This window comes from Arachis hypogaea, chromosome 15, assembly GCF_003086295.3.
Source record: "Arachis hypogaea cultivar Tifrunner chromosome 15, arahy.Tifrunner.gnm2.J5K5, whole genome shotgun sequence".
NCBI lineage: Eukaryota > Viridiplantae > Streptophyta > Magnoliopsida > Fabales > Fabaceae > Arachis > Arachis hypogaea.
The window spans coordinates 118,427,101-118,446,383 of record NC_092050.1 but is presented as its reverse complement, the minus strand read 5'-3'; the positions used below and the strand labels follow the sequence as shown (position 1 = coordinate 118,446,383).

At 39.3% G+C, this 19,283-nt stretch overlaps 1 protein-coding gene and 1 non-coding gene across 2 annotated transcripts; one reads left to right on the top strand and one right to left on the bottom strand.

Moving 5' to 3' along the window:
- The first annotated feature begins 6,955 nt into the window (after positions 1–6,955).
- On the top strand, positions 6,956–7,381 carry LOC140179294 (uncharacterized). The gene has a single exon (XM_072218009.1). It carries the CDS (start codon positions 6,956–6,958, stop codon positions 7,379–7,381), a length of 426 nt encoding a protein of 141 aa, XP_072074110.1.
- A 6,341-nt stretch (positions 7,382–13,722) lies between these two features.
- LOC112752363 (small nucleolar RNA R71) lies at positions 13,723–13,830 on the bottom strand. The gene has a single exon (XR_003176803.1). It is a non-coding gene; the product is annotated as a small nucleolar RNA R71 (small nucleolar RNA).
- Between the last annotated feature and the right edge of the window lie 5,453 nt (positions 13,831–19,283).

Sequence of the window (19,283 nt, the reverse complement as noted above, 5' to 3'; positions counted from 1 at the left end):
CCCTCGGGATGTTGCCTTTCGGTCACGAATACAATGGGTACCCCCTAGGGATATCGTGCCCCGGCCCACGGTCCAGGGATATAGTGCCACACTCTTGTGATTCTGAAAGAATGCGAGCGGGATACCCTGCCACAGACCTCAGATCTCAACGTAAGCAGGACTAGGCACCGCCCTTATGCTGTCGCCGTAACATCGACAAAAGGGATCCAACCACCGTCCCTGCCAGGCACATAACATCTCATAATTTCTCAGCATAAATAGTAATTCAGTGGTTCTTAGAAAACATTTTTTTTTCAGTATATCATGGATCCATCATCCCATTCCGAGTCCTCGACTCATCTCAACTACTGTCAAATCAACACTTTCATTCCAAACTCATCAGTTCATCAGTTCTCAATCCATATACCATTCTTCCCTCTCACTCTTGTGAACTCATCCTCAGCACACCAGAAACCTAAGCCTCTGTTCTCTAACTTTTCAAAATAATACCAAATTAAATCTCTTAGGACCTTTCCCATGTTTTAATACCAGAAAATAAGCCAACGAGTCTTAAAATGGTGTCACAGAAGAGTACAACCTTTTTGAGAAGGTGAAACAGTTAAAAACAAGAATTTAGTTTGAGAAACAGGGCATGTGCATACGCATAGGGGTGTGCATGCGCATGCCTAGGGGGATTATCAAAACTGTGCGTACGCATAGAGCTGTGCGTACGCACAAGTGTAAAATTTTCTAGACTGTTCACTCGCACAAGGCGAGAAAATGCCCTCAACAGAATGCTCCTTCCAACGTGTGCGTGCGCACAGGGCCATGCGTGCGCACAGGTTGTAAAACTTCCTTGGTTATATGCGCGCACAGGTTGTGCTAGCGCTCTCAACCGAAGGCCTTCCCCTGTGTGTGCGTACGCACAAGTTTGTACGTTCACACAGGGTCGGAAAATCATAGGGGTGTGCGTGCGCACAAGGCTGTGCGTGCGCGAACAACCCAGAAATAAAAAAATTCTGCAACATTGCTGAATTTCAGATTTTGACACCAAACTTTCCACAATCTTATCTTTTTCTACCAAATTCGGATTTCCATAAAATTTAAACCATTTTAAAGCTTGTTCAATTTTCTTTAATTTGGTATAAAATACATTGAATTTCAAGCACGGTAGCTCAAGATATGATGCATGGAAGTTCACCAAAATTCTAGTTTTACCAAAAGTTCACAAAGTCTCAATTTTCCACAATCCTCAACCAAAATCAAACCAAAACCCTTCCAAACTCCAATTTAAATCAACATCTAACCTTTTGTATCACATTCCACCATTCATACTAAATTTTCCTTTACACTTCATTATTCTCAACCTCAATTATCAAATATATAACATTACAAACAATCCTCCACCAACACATCCATCAATCATAAATCTTTCAATACCAAGCATCATATTCAATCTCATTTCATCTCAATCTAAATATTTTTCACCATATTTATCAAATTCAACATTATAATTCATCAACATAGTCAAAATCATCAATCCATTATAATTCATCATAAATCATCATTCAACAATCCAACAACCAATTTAATTCAACCTTACCCTATGGGTCACTAGCCTAAGTGTCCAGAAATATTATATATTATATATAGAAAAATGAAACCATACCTTGGCCGATTCCCAATATGTACCAAAACCCCAATTGGGCACAAGCAAGCTTTCAATCACCAACCAACCACCAATCTTACCTTCAAAGCTCCAAATCAACTCCAACAAGTGCAAGAACTTAACTAAAACCATATAAATTACCATAAATCAACACCTAGGGTTTCTAAATACACAAATTCACAAGGTCAAGAGTTTCCCTACCTTTTTTTTATAGTGTTTGGGGTACAAATCACCAATAGCCCAACCTTAGAGACCACCTAATCAATCAAAACACAAAAATTCACTCAAAACTAAAATCTAATATTTTTGAATTTCTTAATACCGAAACTGGGCAGGATTTTTTGAGATTCATACCTCTTTGGCTAGATGAAACTAACGGGCTCAAAGAGAGCTTCACGTAGCAGCTGACGGCACACAAATTGGAGCACCGTAGCTCAAGATATCGCGGATTGAAGTTGTAGGTGAATAGTCCTTATTCTCTCTTCCTTTCCCTTTTCTTCTCAGCCACTCACCTTTTGTGTGTATGTGTTTATAGCTGAAGGGTTTATTAAATGAACCTATATATATGTTGGGCTTGGGCCCAACTTGGGCCCGATCCACTCTGTTAGCGTTTTTAACCCGTTTGGCCCAACTTTGGGCCAAACCTTTAAAATTAACGCTCAGTTTTCAACATTAAATATTTTCCTAAGGTTTTTATACTGTTTTCACTTTTACTCGCACAGTATTGGGCAGACTTAAACCTGTTCGACCGGTTCGGCTGCCGGTTCACGATTTTTCTCAGTTTTTTCGCAGAAAAATCTACTGAGTCCAAAAATCATATTTAAATCCTCAAATTCTCATTCTAAATTTTTGGAACCTAATGTGGGCAATATTAATTACTTACTTAGACGATTAATTTGTCTCGATTCTTACAAAAACAGTCTTTTTAGTGCTAAAATCCACTTCTAGAGCCCACTTGGTGAGTGTTTGGGCTGAGATTTGATGAGATCCACATGCTATGAGGCTCTTAGGGCATAAAACTCTGGCTAGGGGGTCCTCTTTGGGTGTTTGGATGCTGGTCTCTGCTTTGTGGGTGCTGGACGCCTGGAAGAGGGTAGGAGGCTGGCGTTGGACGGTAGCTTTGGGCCTTCTAATCTGAAGCAAAGTATGGACTATTATAAATTTCTAGAAAGCTCTGGAAGTCGTGTTTTCATATCCATTGAGAACGCTCTATTTGGACTTCTGTAGCTCCAAAAAAGCTCTTCCGAGTGTAAGGAGGTCAGATCCGTATAGCATATGTAGTGCTTTTTTGTCTCTGAATCAGACTTTTGCTCCAGCTCCTCCATTTCAGCCAGAAATCACCTAAAATTGTACAAAAAACACAAAAACTAATAGTAGAATCCAAAAATATGAATTTAACACTAAAACCTATAAAAACTTAATAAAAACTAAAGAAAACACACTAAAAACTATATGAAAATGATGCCAAAAAGAGTATAAAATATCTGCTCATCATAACACCAAACTTAAACTGTTGCTTGTCCCGAAGCAACTATAAACACAATAGGATAAAAAGAAAATTAAGATACAATAAATTTCTAGGTTTCCAATGAAGCTCAGTTACAATTAGATGAGCGGGTCTTAGTAGCTTTTTGCTTCTAAATAGTTTTGGCATCTCACTATCCATTGAAACTCAGAATAGTTGGCATCTTTAGAAACTTAGAATCCAGATGATATTATTGACTCTCCTAGTTCAGTTCTTTTTTATTCTTGAATATACCTTTTAGAGTCTTAGCCGTGACCGTAAGCACTTTGTTTTCCAGTATTACCACCGGATACATTCATGCCACAGACACTTTAACTGGGTGAACCTTTTCAGATTATGATTCAGCTTTGTTAAAATCCCTAGATAGAGGTGTCCAGAGTTCTTAAGCACACTCTTTTTGCTTTGGACCACGACTTTAATCGCTCAGTCTCAAGTTTTTCACTTGACACCTTCACACCACAAGCACATGGTTAGGGACAGCTTGATTGAGCCGCTTAGGCAAGGATTTTATTCCTTTAGGCCCTCTTATCCATTAACGCTCAAAGCCTTGGATCCTTTTACCCTTGCTTTTAGGTTTGAAGGGTTATTGGCTTTTTCAATCTGCCTTCCTTTTCCTGCATTTTTGGGCAGTAATGGATTTTTCTGTTTTTATTATTTTTTTTCACATGCATAATAATTTTTTTTTCTTTTGCACATGCTTTTTCTTCCTTCAAGAATCAGCTTTTTCTTTTGCACATAATTTTCCTTTTTCCTTATTCTTTCAAGAGCCAACATTCTAAAATTCCAACTTTAAATATGCACTATTTAATCATACATTTAGAAAACAAAAGCAATGCCACCATATCAAAATAATTGAACTACTCTAATTTTAAACTTGAAATTCATGTATCTCTCAATTCTTTTCAAATAAAATTTTTCTTTTAAGTAAGGTGAGAGATATATGGAATATTTTATAACTTTTAAGACATCAATACAAATGATCATGCAACTAGAACAAGAGAACAGAAAAAACATAACAGAAACAGCAAAATAATAAAAGGAAAAGGAAGTAAAAGTGAACAAGTCCACCTTTAATGATTGCGGCTAGTGCTCCTCCTTGAGGATCCAATGTGATGCTTGATCTCTTCAATGTCACTCCTTTGCCTTTGTTGTTCTTCCCTCATAGCCCTTTGATCTTCTCTAACAGCTCTTTAGTCTTCTCTTATTTCATTGATGGTGATGGAATGCTCTTGATGCTCCATCCTCAATTGCTCCATATTAGTGCTTAGTTCTCCAAGTGAAATTTGCCATTGATCCCAATAGCTTTGAGGAGAAAAGTACATCCCTTGAGGTATCTCAGGGATCTCATGCTGAGGCGGCTGCATAGGCTTTTGTGCATGCTCTTCAAATTTCTGGATACTCATTCTTCTTGAGTTTGAAAGGGACCTCAGTGATCACTTTCTTCTCTGCCACTACTTCATAGAAGTGGCCTTGGTGGGCTTTGGTGATGAATCTTTCCATCTCCCAAGATTCAGAGGTGGCGGCTATTGCCTTCCCTTTCCTCTTGGTAGAGGATTCTCTAACCTTGGGTGCCATGAATGGTAATGGAGAGAAAAACGCTTTTCTTTTCCAACACCAAACTTAAAACTTTGCTCGTTCTCGAGCAAAAATAAAGAAAAGGGAAGAATGGAGTAGAAGAAGAAGAAAATAGAGGAAGATAGAGGGAGAGAGAGGGCTCGGCCATGGGGTGTTATATGGTGTATGAGAGGTGTGTGTATGAAGGGTGATGAAGAGGGGTATTTATAGGAGTGGGATAGGGTTAGGTTCGGCCATGGGTGGGGTTTTAGGTGGAAAATTTGATTTTGAAGTGGATGGGTAATGCCAAGGCATCTTAGGCTAGTTTCACAAGCCTTTTTCTTTTGTATTCATTAGGTTTTATGCACTTTCTTGAGCTATAATTAAGCATTTGGATAAGAATTTCATGCATCCCTTGATTCAATTAAACTTGGTTATTTATGTGCTTTCCACAAGACTTTATGAAATTTTTGCTTGATGATTGAATAATGCAAATATCTTGTGATTATAGCAAACTTTGATGCAAATATTTGATTGATGATAGGTAAAAAGGAAGCTAAGGAAGGGGAACAAATGAGCAACAAGAGGGCCATGAAAGGAAGCAAAAAGGAGCAACATTGGAGCTAAAGTTGGTGCTCCAACGTTGCCTAAAACGTTGATGAAGAAAAGGGGAAGACCAACATTGGAGCCAAAGTTGGTACTCCAACGTTAGGTGCAATGTCCATACTCAACGAGGTGTAAAGTTGGAGCCAAAGTTAGACTCCAACTTTACCTCAAACGTTGCCCAGGAAAGGTGCATAGTTGGAGCCAAAGTTGGACTCCAACTATGCCTCAGACTTTAAATCAAGAGACCATAGTTAGAGCCAAATTTGGACTCCAACTATGGGTCCAATATTGAGGTAGAAAGGTGCCAACGTTGGAGGCAACGTTGGGGTCTAACGCCACCTCTAACGTGCTCGACAATTTCAAGTTTTGGAGAATGGGAAAATGTGCAACGATGCATACGCGTGGGTGTGCGTTTTGGCCAATTGACACACACGCATAGGACACGCGAACGCGTGGATATGCAAACGTTGGTGGTCTAACGTTGGATCCAACGTTGAGTCCAACGTGCGCGATAATTTTCAAAGATTTTGAAGTTGGAAAAGGGCATCGACGCGTACGTGTGATCCACGCGTGGGTGAAGATTTTGGCCATATGGCGCATACGCATGACCTACAAAGAGAGTTGTACACAGAGGAAGGAGTTAACTGGGAGGAAGCCAATTACCTTGAAAATTCATCTAGGCAAGCTCATGATCCATATTCTAAAACCTATAACCCTGGTTGGAAGAACCACCCAAACTTTGGGTGGGGAAACCAACAAAACCAAAGCCAAGATCATAGACCTTACAACTCCAATAATTACAATAGATTCACCTACCAACACTCAAACCAAAGACCATATAAAGCCACACAAAACATCTCTTCCCAGCTACCATACCAAAGCCAAAATAACCAGCCTCAACATCTCATTCCCAATCCACCCTCTGAGGATAGGCTATCTAGAATTGAAGCTATGCTTGATAACCTTGGCAAGGAGGTTCAAGATAATAGAGCATTCAAGGATGAAATAAGGGCCAGTATGAGAAGCCGAGGAGAAACTATCCAAAAACTTGAATCTCAAGTAGGATACTTGTCTCAGCAAATTCCCAAGTCCACTGATAGCTTCCCAAGTGACACTGAGAAGAATCCAAGGTGAGAAACAAAGAAGGTGAGATGGGAAGAATGTAAGGCAATTACTCTTACAAATGAAGAAATCCTGGAAGAAGACATTAGCAAGCCAATAGAGCATAGCCAAGGAGATTCCCAGGGAAACTTGGATGAGAAAGAACAAGGAAATAAACCTGTACAAGGGAAAGAACCAAAAAAGGAGGAAATTCTGGAACCTTATGTGGCTGAGGCACCATTTCCTCAGAGACTCAGGGGTAGTAAGAAGGAGAAAATATACACTAGATTCCTGGACATATTTAAGTCTCTTCATGTCAACATCCCTTTCCTTGAAGTCCTCCAACAGATGCCTACCTACATTAAATGTATGAAGGAGCTGCTAGCTAAGAAGAGCACCTTGAAGGGGGGGACAAACAGTGGTGATAAACAAGGAATGCAGTGCCCTCATCCAGAAGGACTTGCCTACAAAAGAAAAAAGATCCAGGAAGTTTTCACATCCCCTGTGTTATAGGTGATACAATGATTGACAAAGGATTCTGTGATCTAGGAGCAAGCATAAATCTCATGCCACTATCTCTCATGAGGAAACTACAAATTAATGAGCTGAGACCCACAGATGTAGTCCTTCAACTGGCTAACAAGACTCAGAAACAGGCATTAGGAGTAGTGGAGAATGTATTGGTAAAGGTTGGGAAGTACTTTCTCCCCACAGACTTTGTTGTTCTAGACATGGAAGAAAGTTACCTCCATCCAATCATTCTGGCGAGAACATTTTTAGCCACTGCTAGAGCACTTATAGATGTGGAACAAGGAGAGTTAATACTGAAAATACATGATGAACATCTCACCTTCCATGTTTTCAAGCCTACACCTGAATCTGAGCCAGAACCTAAAGAGTCGAAGGATGATCACAGTAAAAATGTGCCTGGAGGAAAGCAACAGTGAACAAGAAGCAGAGCCCCTGAAACTATCCTTGGTGAACAAGCAAGAATTTCAAGAGATACAACAACCAAAGAAGCTCAAGGAAGAGCTGCAGCCACAAGAATAAGAAAGAGCAGCTAACATGGACCTCCCTAACACAAGAGTCACTGGAGTATTACTGGAAGAAGAGAAAAGAGTTGGAAAGAAATTGCCAAGGGGATAGAGAAATAAGAAGATTCCTATAGAAGTTTTTTCTCCTGGGGACAAGGTGATATCAATCCACCATCCACTAATCCCACCTCACCTTCCAACCATCCCATGTCAGTTACCTCAAGTATTCACAATCAGAAGAGTCCTTTCCCTGGAGCATTTGAAAATTATTAAGGAATCAAATGGGGACAGTTTCATAGTGAGAGGAGAGGACCACAGGCACTACAATCCTCCATGATAGAGATCAACTGTCAAGCTAATAACGTTAAAGAAGCACTCCATGGGAGGTAGCCCATGCTTTAGTTTATTGATTTTACTGCTTTGATATGAATAATCACTAGTTTACTAACATGAAATCAAGCTCTCAGAGAAAGATTGAACACTTGCATATAACAGCTTGAAGTATATTATCCATCTCTAAGTTTGGTGTGCCAAAAGGCACCCCAAAATGGTTTTGAAAACATGATGATCATATAGCCATCTTGGAACATATACTACAGCACTGTCTTGAAGTATATGGCCAAACATTGAGCTAGTGTCACATATATACTATGTTGAAAATTGAAGAGAGACCATTTGTCTTAAGTCTTGAATTCCATGAAGTTACAACCATGTTTCATATTTTTTTTATTTCATATTCAAAAATTAAAGTGTTTCTCATAATAATTTAATCAAAGGTGACAAGAATGTTGTTAAGCTTTCAATGACATTGCTTGGTGGAAACAAATTTTAGTGTAAACTTACCTAGGATGATTCACAAAATCCATGAGATTTGCACTCTAGAAAAGTGAATTAATCCTTTGAACCACATTGCCAAACACTAAGTTTGGTGTCCACCAAGGGTGCACACATGCATAATAAAGTCACGGCTAGCATTGCCTCATGAGAAACACTTAACCAATTTTTTCAATTTTTCAAATTTTAGTTACCACCTTTATTACTTTTGCTGCCAAGTGTAGTGTAGAGTTTTGATGTTTTTGTCTTGTTATGATGAATAGGTACATGGAAAAAGAGATTGATGGATAGGACACATAAAGGAGGTGGCACGGCTAAATTCATGCTGGAAAAGGAGGTCAGATGTCCTTGAAAAAGCTCCTTGGGAGGAAAAATTCTGCACATTGGGTGGTTAGGTGTACCCTTCTTTAATGACCTAACCTACTCCCAATGAAGAGAAATCTTTGTCTTTACTCCATACTACATGCCTACTGTTCCGAGGGTTACCTGAAACTGTAGGTCGATCTCGGACGAGATCTTCTGTTCTGGTCGGAGATGACGTGTCCGGCTGATGGGTGACAACCGGAGCTGTCGTGTCCGACTTGTTGGACTGGCTGCACTGCTGATCCTTTGTCACCGGAGGGTGGGGGGTGCCTGCAAGAGACTCCGATGCTTAAGTTAGCATGGGTATTAAATAGGTTTTTTAGTAGAATCAGAGTATAAGTTATACCTGGGTGCTCTAGTGTATTTATAATGGTGTAGAGTAACCCTTTTTAGATAAGATAAGTTTAGTTATCTTATCTTATCTTATCTTTGAGTTGAAGTCAGCTTATCTTCAAGGGAAACGCCCTTATCTTTATAGGCTTGGACTGCCTTTGAATTTGGGTCGTGCTCCTCTATTTGGGCCCCTTACTGGGCTTTCTTCTCGATTTGACCGAACTATTTGAGAAGAGGTTGGATAGCCTGACCTGAAGAGGTCGATGTCTTTGTTACTGAACATCTCGAATTGGATATCTCGACCCAGGGTGTGAACAATGCCCCTGCTTGAGCTCGGTCTTCTTTTTTGAGGTCGAGTCCTTGACTTCGATCCTTCTCTAGTGAAGCTGAACTCGAGCATTTGTCGATTTCTTTACTTGTAGAAATTTTTTGAATGTGGAACGTTTTCCTCTGAAAGTGCACGCTTTTATATCAGCGCTCTGTTACTGGGAACGTGCGAGGGTTTAATACCTTCATTAATTGGTATTGATTGCCCTGTTTCCCTTGGCTTTTATTTTGAATTTTTGCAATCAGAAACGGTTTCTCTCCTTCATTTTTCTTTGTAACTTCTTGATGAGCGGATAATTTATACGCTTTTTGACACTGTTTTTAGTATGTTTTTAGTAGAATCTAGTTACTTTTAGGAATGTTTTCATTAGTTTTTATGTTAAATTCACATTTCTGGACTTTACTATGAGTTTGTGTGTTTTTCTATGATTTCAGGTATTTTCTGACTGAAATTGAGGGACTTGAGCAGAAATCAGATTCAGAGGTTGAAAAAGGACTACTGATGCTGTTGGATTCTGACCTCCCTGCACTCAAAGTGGATTTTCTAGAGTTACAGAACTCGAAATGGCGCGCTTCCAATTGCGTTGGAAAGTAGACATCCAGGGCTTTCCAGCAATATATAATAGTCCATACTTTGGCCAAGAATAGACGACGTAAACTGGCGTTCAACGCCAGCCTTCTGCCTAAATCTGGCGTCCAGCGCCAGAAAAGGATCCAAAACCAGAGTTGAACGCCCAAACTGGCACAGAACTTGGCGTTCAACTCCACAAATGGCCTCTGCACGTGCTACACTCAGGCTCAGCCCAAACACACACCAAGTGGGCCCAGGAAGTGGATTTATGCATCAATTACTTACTCATGTAAACCCTAGTGACTAGTTTATTATAAATAGGACCTCTTACTATTGTATTAGGCATCCTGGATTGTATTTTGATCCTGTGATCACGTTTAGGGGGCTGGCCATCTCGGCCATGCCTGGACCTATCACTTATGTATTTTCAACGGTAGAGTTTCTACACTCCATAGATTAAGGTGTGGAGCTCTGTTGTTCCTCAAAGATTAATATAAAGTACTACTGTTTTCTATTCAATTCTTCTTATTTCTCTTCTAAGATATCCATTCGCACCCAAGAACGTGATGAAGGTGATGATTATGTGTGACGCTCATCATCCATCTCCCCTATGAACGCGTGCCTGACAAACACTTCTGTTCTACATAAATTAAGCTAGAATGAATATCTCTTAGATCTCCTAACAAGAATCTTTGTGGCGTAAGCTAGAATGATGGCGGCATTCAAGAGAATCCGGAAGGTCTAAACCTTGTCTGTGGTATTCTGAGTAGGATTCAATGATTGAATGACTGTGACGAGCTTCAAACTCGCGAGTGCTGGGCGTTAGTGACAGACGCAAAAGGATAGTAAATCCTATTCCAGCATGATCGAGAACCGACAGATGAATAGCCGTGCCGTGACAGGGTGCGTGAGCATATTATTCACTGAGAGGATAAGATGAAGCCATTGGCAAGGGTGATGCCTCCAGACGATTAGCCGTGCCGTGACAGGGCATTGGATCATTTTCCCGAGATATGACCGAAAGTAGCCATTGACAGTGGTGATGTATCACATAAAGCCAGCCATGGAAAGGAGTAAGACTGATTGGATGAAGATAGCAGGAAAGCAGAGGTTCAGAGGAACGAAAAGCATCTCCATTCGCTTATCTGAAATTCCTACCAATGATTTACATAAGTATCTCTATCCCTATTTTATTAATTAATATTCGAAAACCACATAACTATTTTATATCTGCCTGACTGAGATTTACAAGGTGACCATAGCTTGCTTCATACCAACAATCTCCGTAGGATTCGACCCTTACTCACGTAAGGTATTACTTGGACGACCCAGTGCACTTGCTGGTTAGTTGAACGGAGTTGTGTCCACACATAGTAAAGAGCCATAATAATGATTCCATACAATAACAAAGAGTACTACATTAATGTGATCACAATTTCGTGCACCAAGTTTTTGGCGCCGTTGCCGGGGATTGTTTGAGTCTTCGGCAAGCTTTTGGTCCGGTAACATCAGTGCCAGATTCCCTTTTGATCCGGCAACATCACCAAGTTTTTGGCGCCGTTGCCGGGGATTGTTCGTGTTTGGACAACTGACGGTTCATCTTGTTGCTCAGATTAGGTACTTTTCTTTTTATTTTCAAAAAGTTTTCAAAAATCTTTCAAAAATTTCCTCATCTGTTTTCGAAAAAAAAAAATGTTTTCAAAAATAAATTATTCTATGGCTTCAAAATTTTTAAGAATGAATTCTAGTGTTTCATGAAATATGTTGAATCATATCTGGCTGTAAAGCCATACCCAAACTACTTTGGGATTGGTATTCAACTAATCACTCCAGCCCATGTAATTATATGTTAAAGCTTGGCTGGCTGTTAAGCCATGCCAGACCCTTTGATTGGAGCTTTAAGACTAACATGGTAAGATTCCTGGAATTCATATTAAAAATTTTTGGAATCCTTATTTTTCCTTTTTCTAAATAATTTTTCGAAAAATATAAAATAAAAATCCAAAAAAAATTAGAAAATCAAAAAAATCAAAAAATATTTTTGTGTTTCTTGTTTGAGTCTTGAGTCATGTTATAAGTTTGGTGTCAATTGCATATGCATCTTGCATTTTTTCGAAAATATCATGCATTCATAGTGTTCTTCATGATCTTCAAGTTGTTCTTGGTAAGTCTTCTTGTTTGATCTTGATGAATTTTTGTTTTGTGTCTTTTCATGTTTATCATATGCATTCTTGAATTCTTAGTGCGTAAGCATTAAAGAATTCTAAGTTTGGTGTCTTGCATGTTTTCTTTGCATTAAAAATTTTTCAAAAATATGTTCTTGATGTTCATTATGACATTCAAAGTGTTCTTGGTGTTCATCTTGACATTCATAGCATTCTTGCATGCATTCATTGTTTTGATCTAAAAAATCTCATGCATGGCATATTTTTCATGATTTTCAAAAAAAATTCAAAAATCAAAAAAATATCTTTCCCTTTTTCTCTCATCAAATTCGAAAATTGAGTTGACTTTTTCAAAAAAATTTTTAAAATAAAGTTGTTTCTTATGAGTCAAATCAAATTTTCAATTTGAAAATCTTATCTTTCTCAAAATCTTTTTCAAAAATCAAATCTTTTTCAAAATTCTTAGTTATTTTCGAAAATTTCAAAAAAATATTTTTCAAAAATCTTTTTCTTATTTTCATACCAAATTTTCGAAAATAACATAAACAATTAATGTTTTGATTCAAAAATTTGAAGTTTGTTACTTGCTTGTTAAGAAAGATTCAAACTTTAAGTTCTAGAATCATATCTTGTGATTTCTTGTGAATCAAGTCATTAATTGTGATTTCAAAAATCAAATCTTTTTCAAAACTAATTTCAATCATATCTTTTCAAAAATATCTTCTTATCTTATCTTTTTCAAAAATATCTTTTCAAATATCTTTCCTAACTTCCTAACTTCTTATCTTTTCAAAATTTGTTTCAACTAACTAACTAACTTTTTGTTTGTTTCTTAACTTTTTCAAAACCACCTAACTAACTCTCTCTCTCTCATTTTCGAAAATATCTTCCTTCTTTTTCAAAAATTTCTTTTTAATTAACTAATTATTTTTATTTTCTATTTTTGATTTCAAAAATTTTCGAAAACTACTAACATTTTTCAAAAACTATTTTCAAAAATCACTAACTCTTTTTCAAAAATTATTTTCGAAAATTCTCTTCTTTCTCATCTCCTTCTTTTTTTTTATTCATCTACTAACATCTCTCCCTCATTCAAAAAAAAAAAGGATCTCTATTATTATTATTTTTCTGTGCCTTCTTCTTTGTCATATGAGCAGGAGCAAGGACAAGAATATTCTTGTTGAAGCAGATCCAGAACCTGAAAGGACTCTGAATTACAACTAACCAGTAAGCACCTGTTAGGAATTTTCAAACAAGAAGAGGAGATGGCAGCCGAAAATAATAATAATGCAAGGAGAATGCTTGGTGACTTTACTGCACCTAATTCCAATTTACATGGAAGAAGCATCTCCATTCCTGCCATTGGAGCAAACAAATTTGAGCTGAAACCTCAATTAGTTTCTCTGATGGAGCAGAACTGCAAGTTTCATGGACTTCCATCTGAAGATCCTTTTCAGTTCTTAACTGAATTCTTGCAGATATGTGATACTGTTAAGACTAATGGAGTAGATCCTGAAGTCTACAGGCTCATGCTTTTCCCTTTTGCTGTAAGAGACAGAGCTAGATTATGGTTGGATTCTCAACCCAAAGACAGCCTGAACTCTTGGGATAAGCTGGTCATGGCTTTCTTAGCCAAGTACTTTCCTCCTCAAAAGCTGAGCAAGCTTAGAGCTGATGTTCAAACCTTCAGACAGAAAGAAGGTGAATCCCTCTATGAAGCTTGGGAAAGATACAAACAGTTAACCAAAAAGTGTCCTTCTGACATGCTTTCAGAATGGACCATCCTGGATATATTCTATAATGGTTTATCTGAGCTATCAAAGATGTCACTGGACACTTCTGCAGGTGGATCCATTCACCTAAAGAAAACGCCTGCAGAAGCTCAAGAACTCATTGACATGGTTGCTAATAACCAGTTCATGTACACTTCTGAAAGGAATCCTGTGAGTAATGGGACGCCTATGAAGAAGGGAGTTCTTGAGGTTGATACTCTGAATGCCATATTGGCTCAGAACAAAATATTGACTCAGCAAGTCAATATGATTTCTCAGAGTCTGCATGGAATGCAAGCTGCATCCAACAGTACTCAAGAGGCATCTTCTGAAGAAGAAGCCTATGATCCTGAGAACCCTGCAATAGCAGAGGTAAATTACTTAGGTGAACCTTATGGAAACACCTATAACTCAACATGGAGAAATCATCCAAATTTCTCATGGAAGGATCAAAAGCCCCAACAAGGCTTTAAAAATGGTGGAAGAAACAGGTTTAGCAATAGCAAGCCTTTTCCATCATCAACTCAGCAACAGACAGAGAACTCTGAACAAAATGCTTCTAATTTAGCAAATCTAGTCTCTGATCTATCTAAGGCCACTGTAAGTTTCATGAATGAAACAAGGTCTTCCATTAGAAATCTGGAAGCACAAGTGGGCCAGCTGAGTAAAAGGATCGCTGAAATCCCTCCTAGTACTCTCCCAAGCAATACAGAAGAGAACCCAAAAGGAGAGTGCAAGGCCATTGACATAAGCGCCATGGCCGAACCTGTGAGGAGAGGAGAGGACGTGAATCCCAAGGAGGAAGACCTCCTGGGACGTCCAGTGATCAATAAGGAGCTTCCCTCTGGGGAATCAAAGGACTCTGAGGCTCATCTAGAAACCATAGAGATTCCATTGAACCTCCTTATGCCCTTCATGAGCTCTGATGAGTATTCCTCTTCTGAAGAGAATGAGGATATCACTGAAGAGCAAACTACCAAGTTTCTTGGTGCAATCATGAGGCTGAATGCCAAATTATTTGGCATTGATACTTGGGAAGTTGAACCTCCCTTGTTCATCAATGAACTAAGTGATCTGGATCAACTGACATTGCCTCAGAAGAGACAGGATCCTGGAAAGTTCATAATACCCTGTACCATAGGCACCATGATCTTTAAGGCTCTGTGTGACCTTGGTTCGGGAATAAACCTCATGCCCCTCTCTGTAATAGAGAAACTGGGAATCTATGGGGTGCAAGCTGCTAAAATCTCACTAGAGATGGCAGACAGCTCAAGAAAACAGGCTTATGGACAAGTAGAGGACGTGTTAGTAAAGGTTGAGGGCCTTTACATCCCTGCTGATTTCATAGTCCTGGATACTGGAAAGGAAGAGGATGAATCCATCATCCTAGGAAGACCTTTCCTGGCCACAGCAAGAGCTGTGATTGATGTTGACAGATGTGAAATAGTCCTTCAATGGAATGAGAACTCCCTTGTATTCAAAACTCAAGGATCTCCCTCTGCAACCATGGAGAGGAAGCTTGAAAAGCTTCTCTCAAAGCAGAGTCAACCAGAGCCCCCACAGTCAAACTCTAAGTTTGGTGTTGGGAGGCCACAACCAAACTCTAAGTTTGGTGTTGAACTCCCATATCCAAACTCTAAGTTTGGTGTTGGAGAGTCTCAACAAAGCTCTGCACATCAGTGAGGCTCCATGAGAGCCCACTGTCAAGCTATTGACATTAAAGAAGCGCTTGTTGGGAGGCAACCCAATGTTTATTTATCTAACTATATTTTTCTTAGTTATGTGTCTTTATAGGTTCATGATCATGAGGAGTCACAAAATAAATATAAAAATTGAAAACGGAATCAAAAACAGCAGAAGAAAAATCACACCCTGGAGGAGCATCTGTCTGGCGTTCAAACGCCAGAACAGAGCATAGTTCTGGCGCTGAACGCCCAGAATGGGAGCATCCTGGCGCTGAACGCCCAGAACAAGCATGGTTCTGGCGTTCAACGCCAGAAATGGCAGCAAAGGGGTGTTGAACGCCCAAAATGGGCACCAACCTGGCGCTGAACGCCCAGAGTTGTGTGCAAGGGCATTTTACATGCCTAAATTGGTGCAGGGATGTAAATGCCTTGACACCTCAGGATCTGTGGACCTCACAGGATCACCTCAGGATCTGTGGACCTCACAGGATCCCCACCTACCTCCACTCACTCTCTTCTCTCTTCTCAATCATCCTCTATTCCCAATAAACACCCTTCCCTATTAACCCTTTACCACTCACATCCAAACACCCACTTTCCTTCAAAATTCAACATCTCTTTCCCACCCAATCCCACCCATATGGCCGAATACACATCTCCCTCCATCTCCTCCATATCTTCTTCTTATTCTTCTATTCTTTCTTCTTTTGCTCGAGGGCGAGCAACATTCTAAGTTTGGTGTGGTAAAAGCATAGCTTTTTTTGTTTTTTCCATAACCATTGATGGCACCTAAGGCCAAAGAAACCTCTAGAAAGAGGAAAGGGAAGACAAAAAGCTTTCATCAAGGGTCTATAGCTCAGTGGTAGAACATTTGACTGCAAATCAAGAGATCCCTGAGATACCTCAGGGGATACATTTTCTTCCACACAATTATTGGAAGCAACTAAGGGTGGAACATCAAGAGCACTCCATCATCCTTCATGAAATCAGAGAAGATCTAAAAGCAATGAAGGAGGAGCAACAAAGACAAGGAAGAGACATAGAAGAGCTCAAGGACATCATTAGTTTCTCAAGAAGGAAACGCCACCATTACTAAGGTGGATTCATTCCTTGTTCTTATTTCTTCTGTTTTTCGTTTTCTATGTTATGTGCTTATCTGTGTTTGTGTCCCCATTACATGATCATTAGTAGTTAGTAACTTTGTCTTAAAGATATAAATGTCCTATGAATCCATCACCTCTCTTAAATAAAAACTGTTTTAAATTCAAAAGAACAAGAAGTACATGAGTTTCGAATTTATCCTTAAAACTTAGCTTAATTATATCGATGTGGTGACAATGCTTCTTGTTTTCTGAATGTATGCTTGAACAGTGCATATGTCTTTTGAAGTTGTTGTTTAAGAATGTTAAATATGTTGGCTCTTGAAAGAATGATGACTAGGAGACATGTTATTCGATAATCTGAAAAATCATAAAAATGATTCTTGAAGCAAGAAAAAGCAGCAAAGAACAAAGCTTGCAGAAAAAAAAAAGGGGGGCGAAAAAAAAAAAGAATAGAAAAAAAAAAAGAAGAAAAAGCAAGCAGAAAAAGCCAATAACCCTTAAAACCAAAAGGCAAGGGCAAATAAAAAGGATCCCAAGGCTTTGAGCATCAGTGGATAGGAGGGCCTAAAGGAATAAAATCCTGGTCTAAGCGGCTAAACCAAGCTGTCCCTAACCATGTGCTTGTGGCGTGTAGGTGTCAAGTGAAAACTTGAGACTGAGCGGTTAAAGTCAAGGTCCAAAGCAAAAACAAAGAGTGTGCTTAAGAACCCTGGACACCTCTAATTGGGGACTTTAGCAAAGCTGAGTCACAATCTGAAAAGGTTCACCCAATTATGTGTCTGTGGCATTTATGTATCCGGTGGTAATACTGGAAAACAAAGTGCTTAGGGCCACGGCCAAGACTCATAAAGAAGCTGTGTTCAAGAATCATCATACTGAACTAGGAGAGTCAATAACACTATTCGAAATCTGAAGTTCCTATAGATGCCAATCATTCTGAACCTCAATGGATAAAGTGAGATGCCAAAACTATTCAAGAGGCAAAAAGCTATAAGTCCCGCTCATATGATTGCAGCTATGTTTCATTGATAGTTTGGAACTTATAGTATATTCTCTTCTTTTTATCCTATTTGATTTTCAGTTGCTTGGGGACAAGCAACAATTTAAGTTTGGTGTTGTGATGAGCGGATAATTTATACGCTTTTTGACACTGTTTTTAGTATGTTTTTAGTAGAATCTAGTTACTTTTAGGGATGCTTTCATTAGTTTTTATGTTAAATTCACATTTCTGGACTTTACTATGAGTTTGTGTGTTTTTCTGTGATTTCAGGTATTTTCTGACTGAAATTGAGGGACTTGAGCAGAAATCAGATTCAGAGGTTGAAAAAGGACTACTGATGCTGTTGGATTCTGACCTCCCTGCACTCAAAGTGGATTTTCTGGAGCTACAGAACTCGAAATGGCGCGCTTCCAATTGCGTTGGAAAGTAGACATCCAGGGCTTTCCAGCAATATATAATAGTCAATACTTTGGCCAAGAATAGACGACGTAAACTGGCGTTCAACGCCAGCCTTCTGCCCAAATCTGGCGTCCAGCGCCAGAAAAGGATCCAAAACCAGAGTTGAACGCCCAAACTGGCACAGAACTTAGCGTTCAACTCCACAAATGGCCTCTGCACATGCTACACTCAGGCTCAGCCCAAACACACACCAAGTGGGCCCAGGAAGTGGATTTATGCATCAATTACTTACTCATGTAAACCCTAGTGACTAGCTTATTATAAATAGGACCTCTTACTATTGTATTAGGCATCCTGGATTGTATTTTGATCCTGTGATCACGTTTAGGGGGCTGGCCATCTCGGCCATGCCTGGACCTATCACTTATGTATTTTCAACGGTAGAGTTTCTACACTCCATAGATTAAGGTGTGGAGCTCTGCTGTTCCTCAAAGATTAATGCAAAGTACTACTGTTTTCTATTCAATTATTCTTATTTCTCTTCTAAGATATCCATTCGCACCCAAGAACGTGATGAAGGTGATGATTATGTGTGACGCTCATCATCCATCTCCCCTATGAACGCGTGCCTGACAAACACTTCTGTTCTACATGAATTAAGCTAGAATGAATATCTCTTAGATCTCCTAACAAGAATCTTCGTGGCGTAAGCTAGAATGATGGCGGCATTCAAGAGAATCCGGAAGGTCTAAACCTTGTCTGTGGTATTCTGAGTAGGATTCAATGATTGAATGACTGTGACGAGCTTCAAACTCGTGAGTGCTGGGCGTTAGTGACAGACACAAAAGGATAGTAAATCCTATTCCAGCATGATCGAGAACCGACAGATGAATAGCCGTGCCGTGACAGGGTGCGTGAGCATATTATTCACTGAGAGGATAAGATGAAGCCATTGGCAAGGGTGATGCCTCCAGACGATTAGCCGTGCTGTGACAGGGCATTGGATCATTTTCCCGAGAGATGACCGAAAGTAGCCATTGACAGTGGTGATGTATCACATAAAGCCAGCCATGGAAAGGAGTAAGACTGATTGGATGAAGATAGCAGGAAAGCAGAGGTTCAGAGGAACGAAAAGCATCTCCATTCGCTTATCTGAAATTCCTACCAATGATTTACATAAGTATCTCTATCCCTATTTTATTAATTAATATTCGAAAACCACATAACTGTTTTATATCTGCCTGACTGAGATTTACAAGGTGA

Excerpts from the sequence above, each read along its gene's own strand:
- LOC140179294 (XM_072218009.1), top strand. The coding sequence starts at position 6,956 with ATGATTGACAAAGGATTCTGTGATCTAGGAGCAAGCATAAATCTCATG.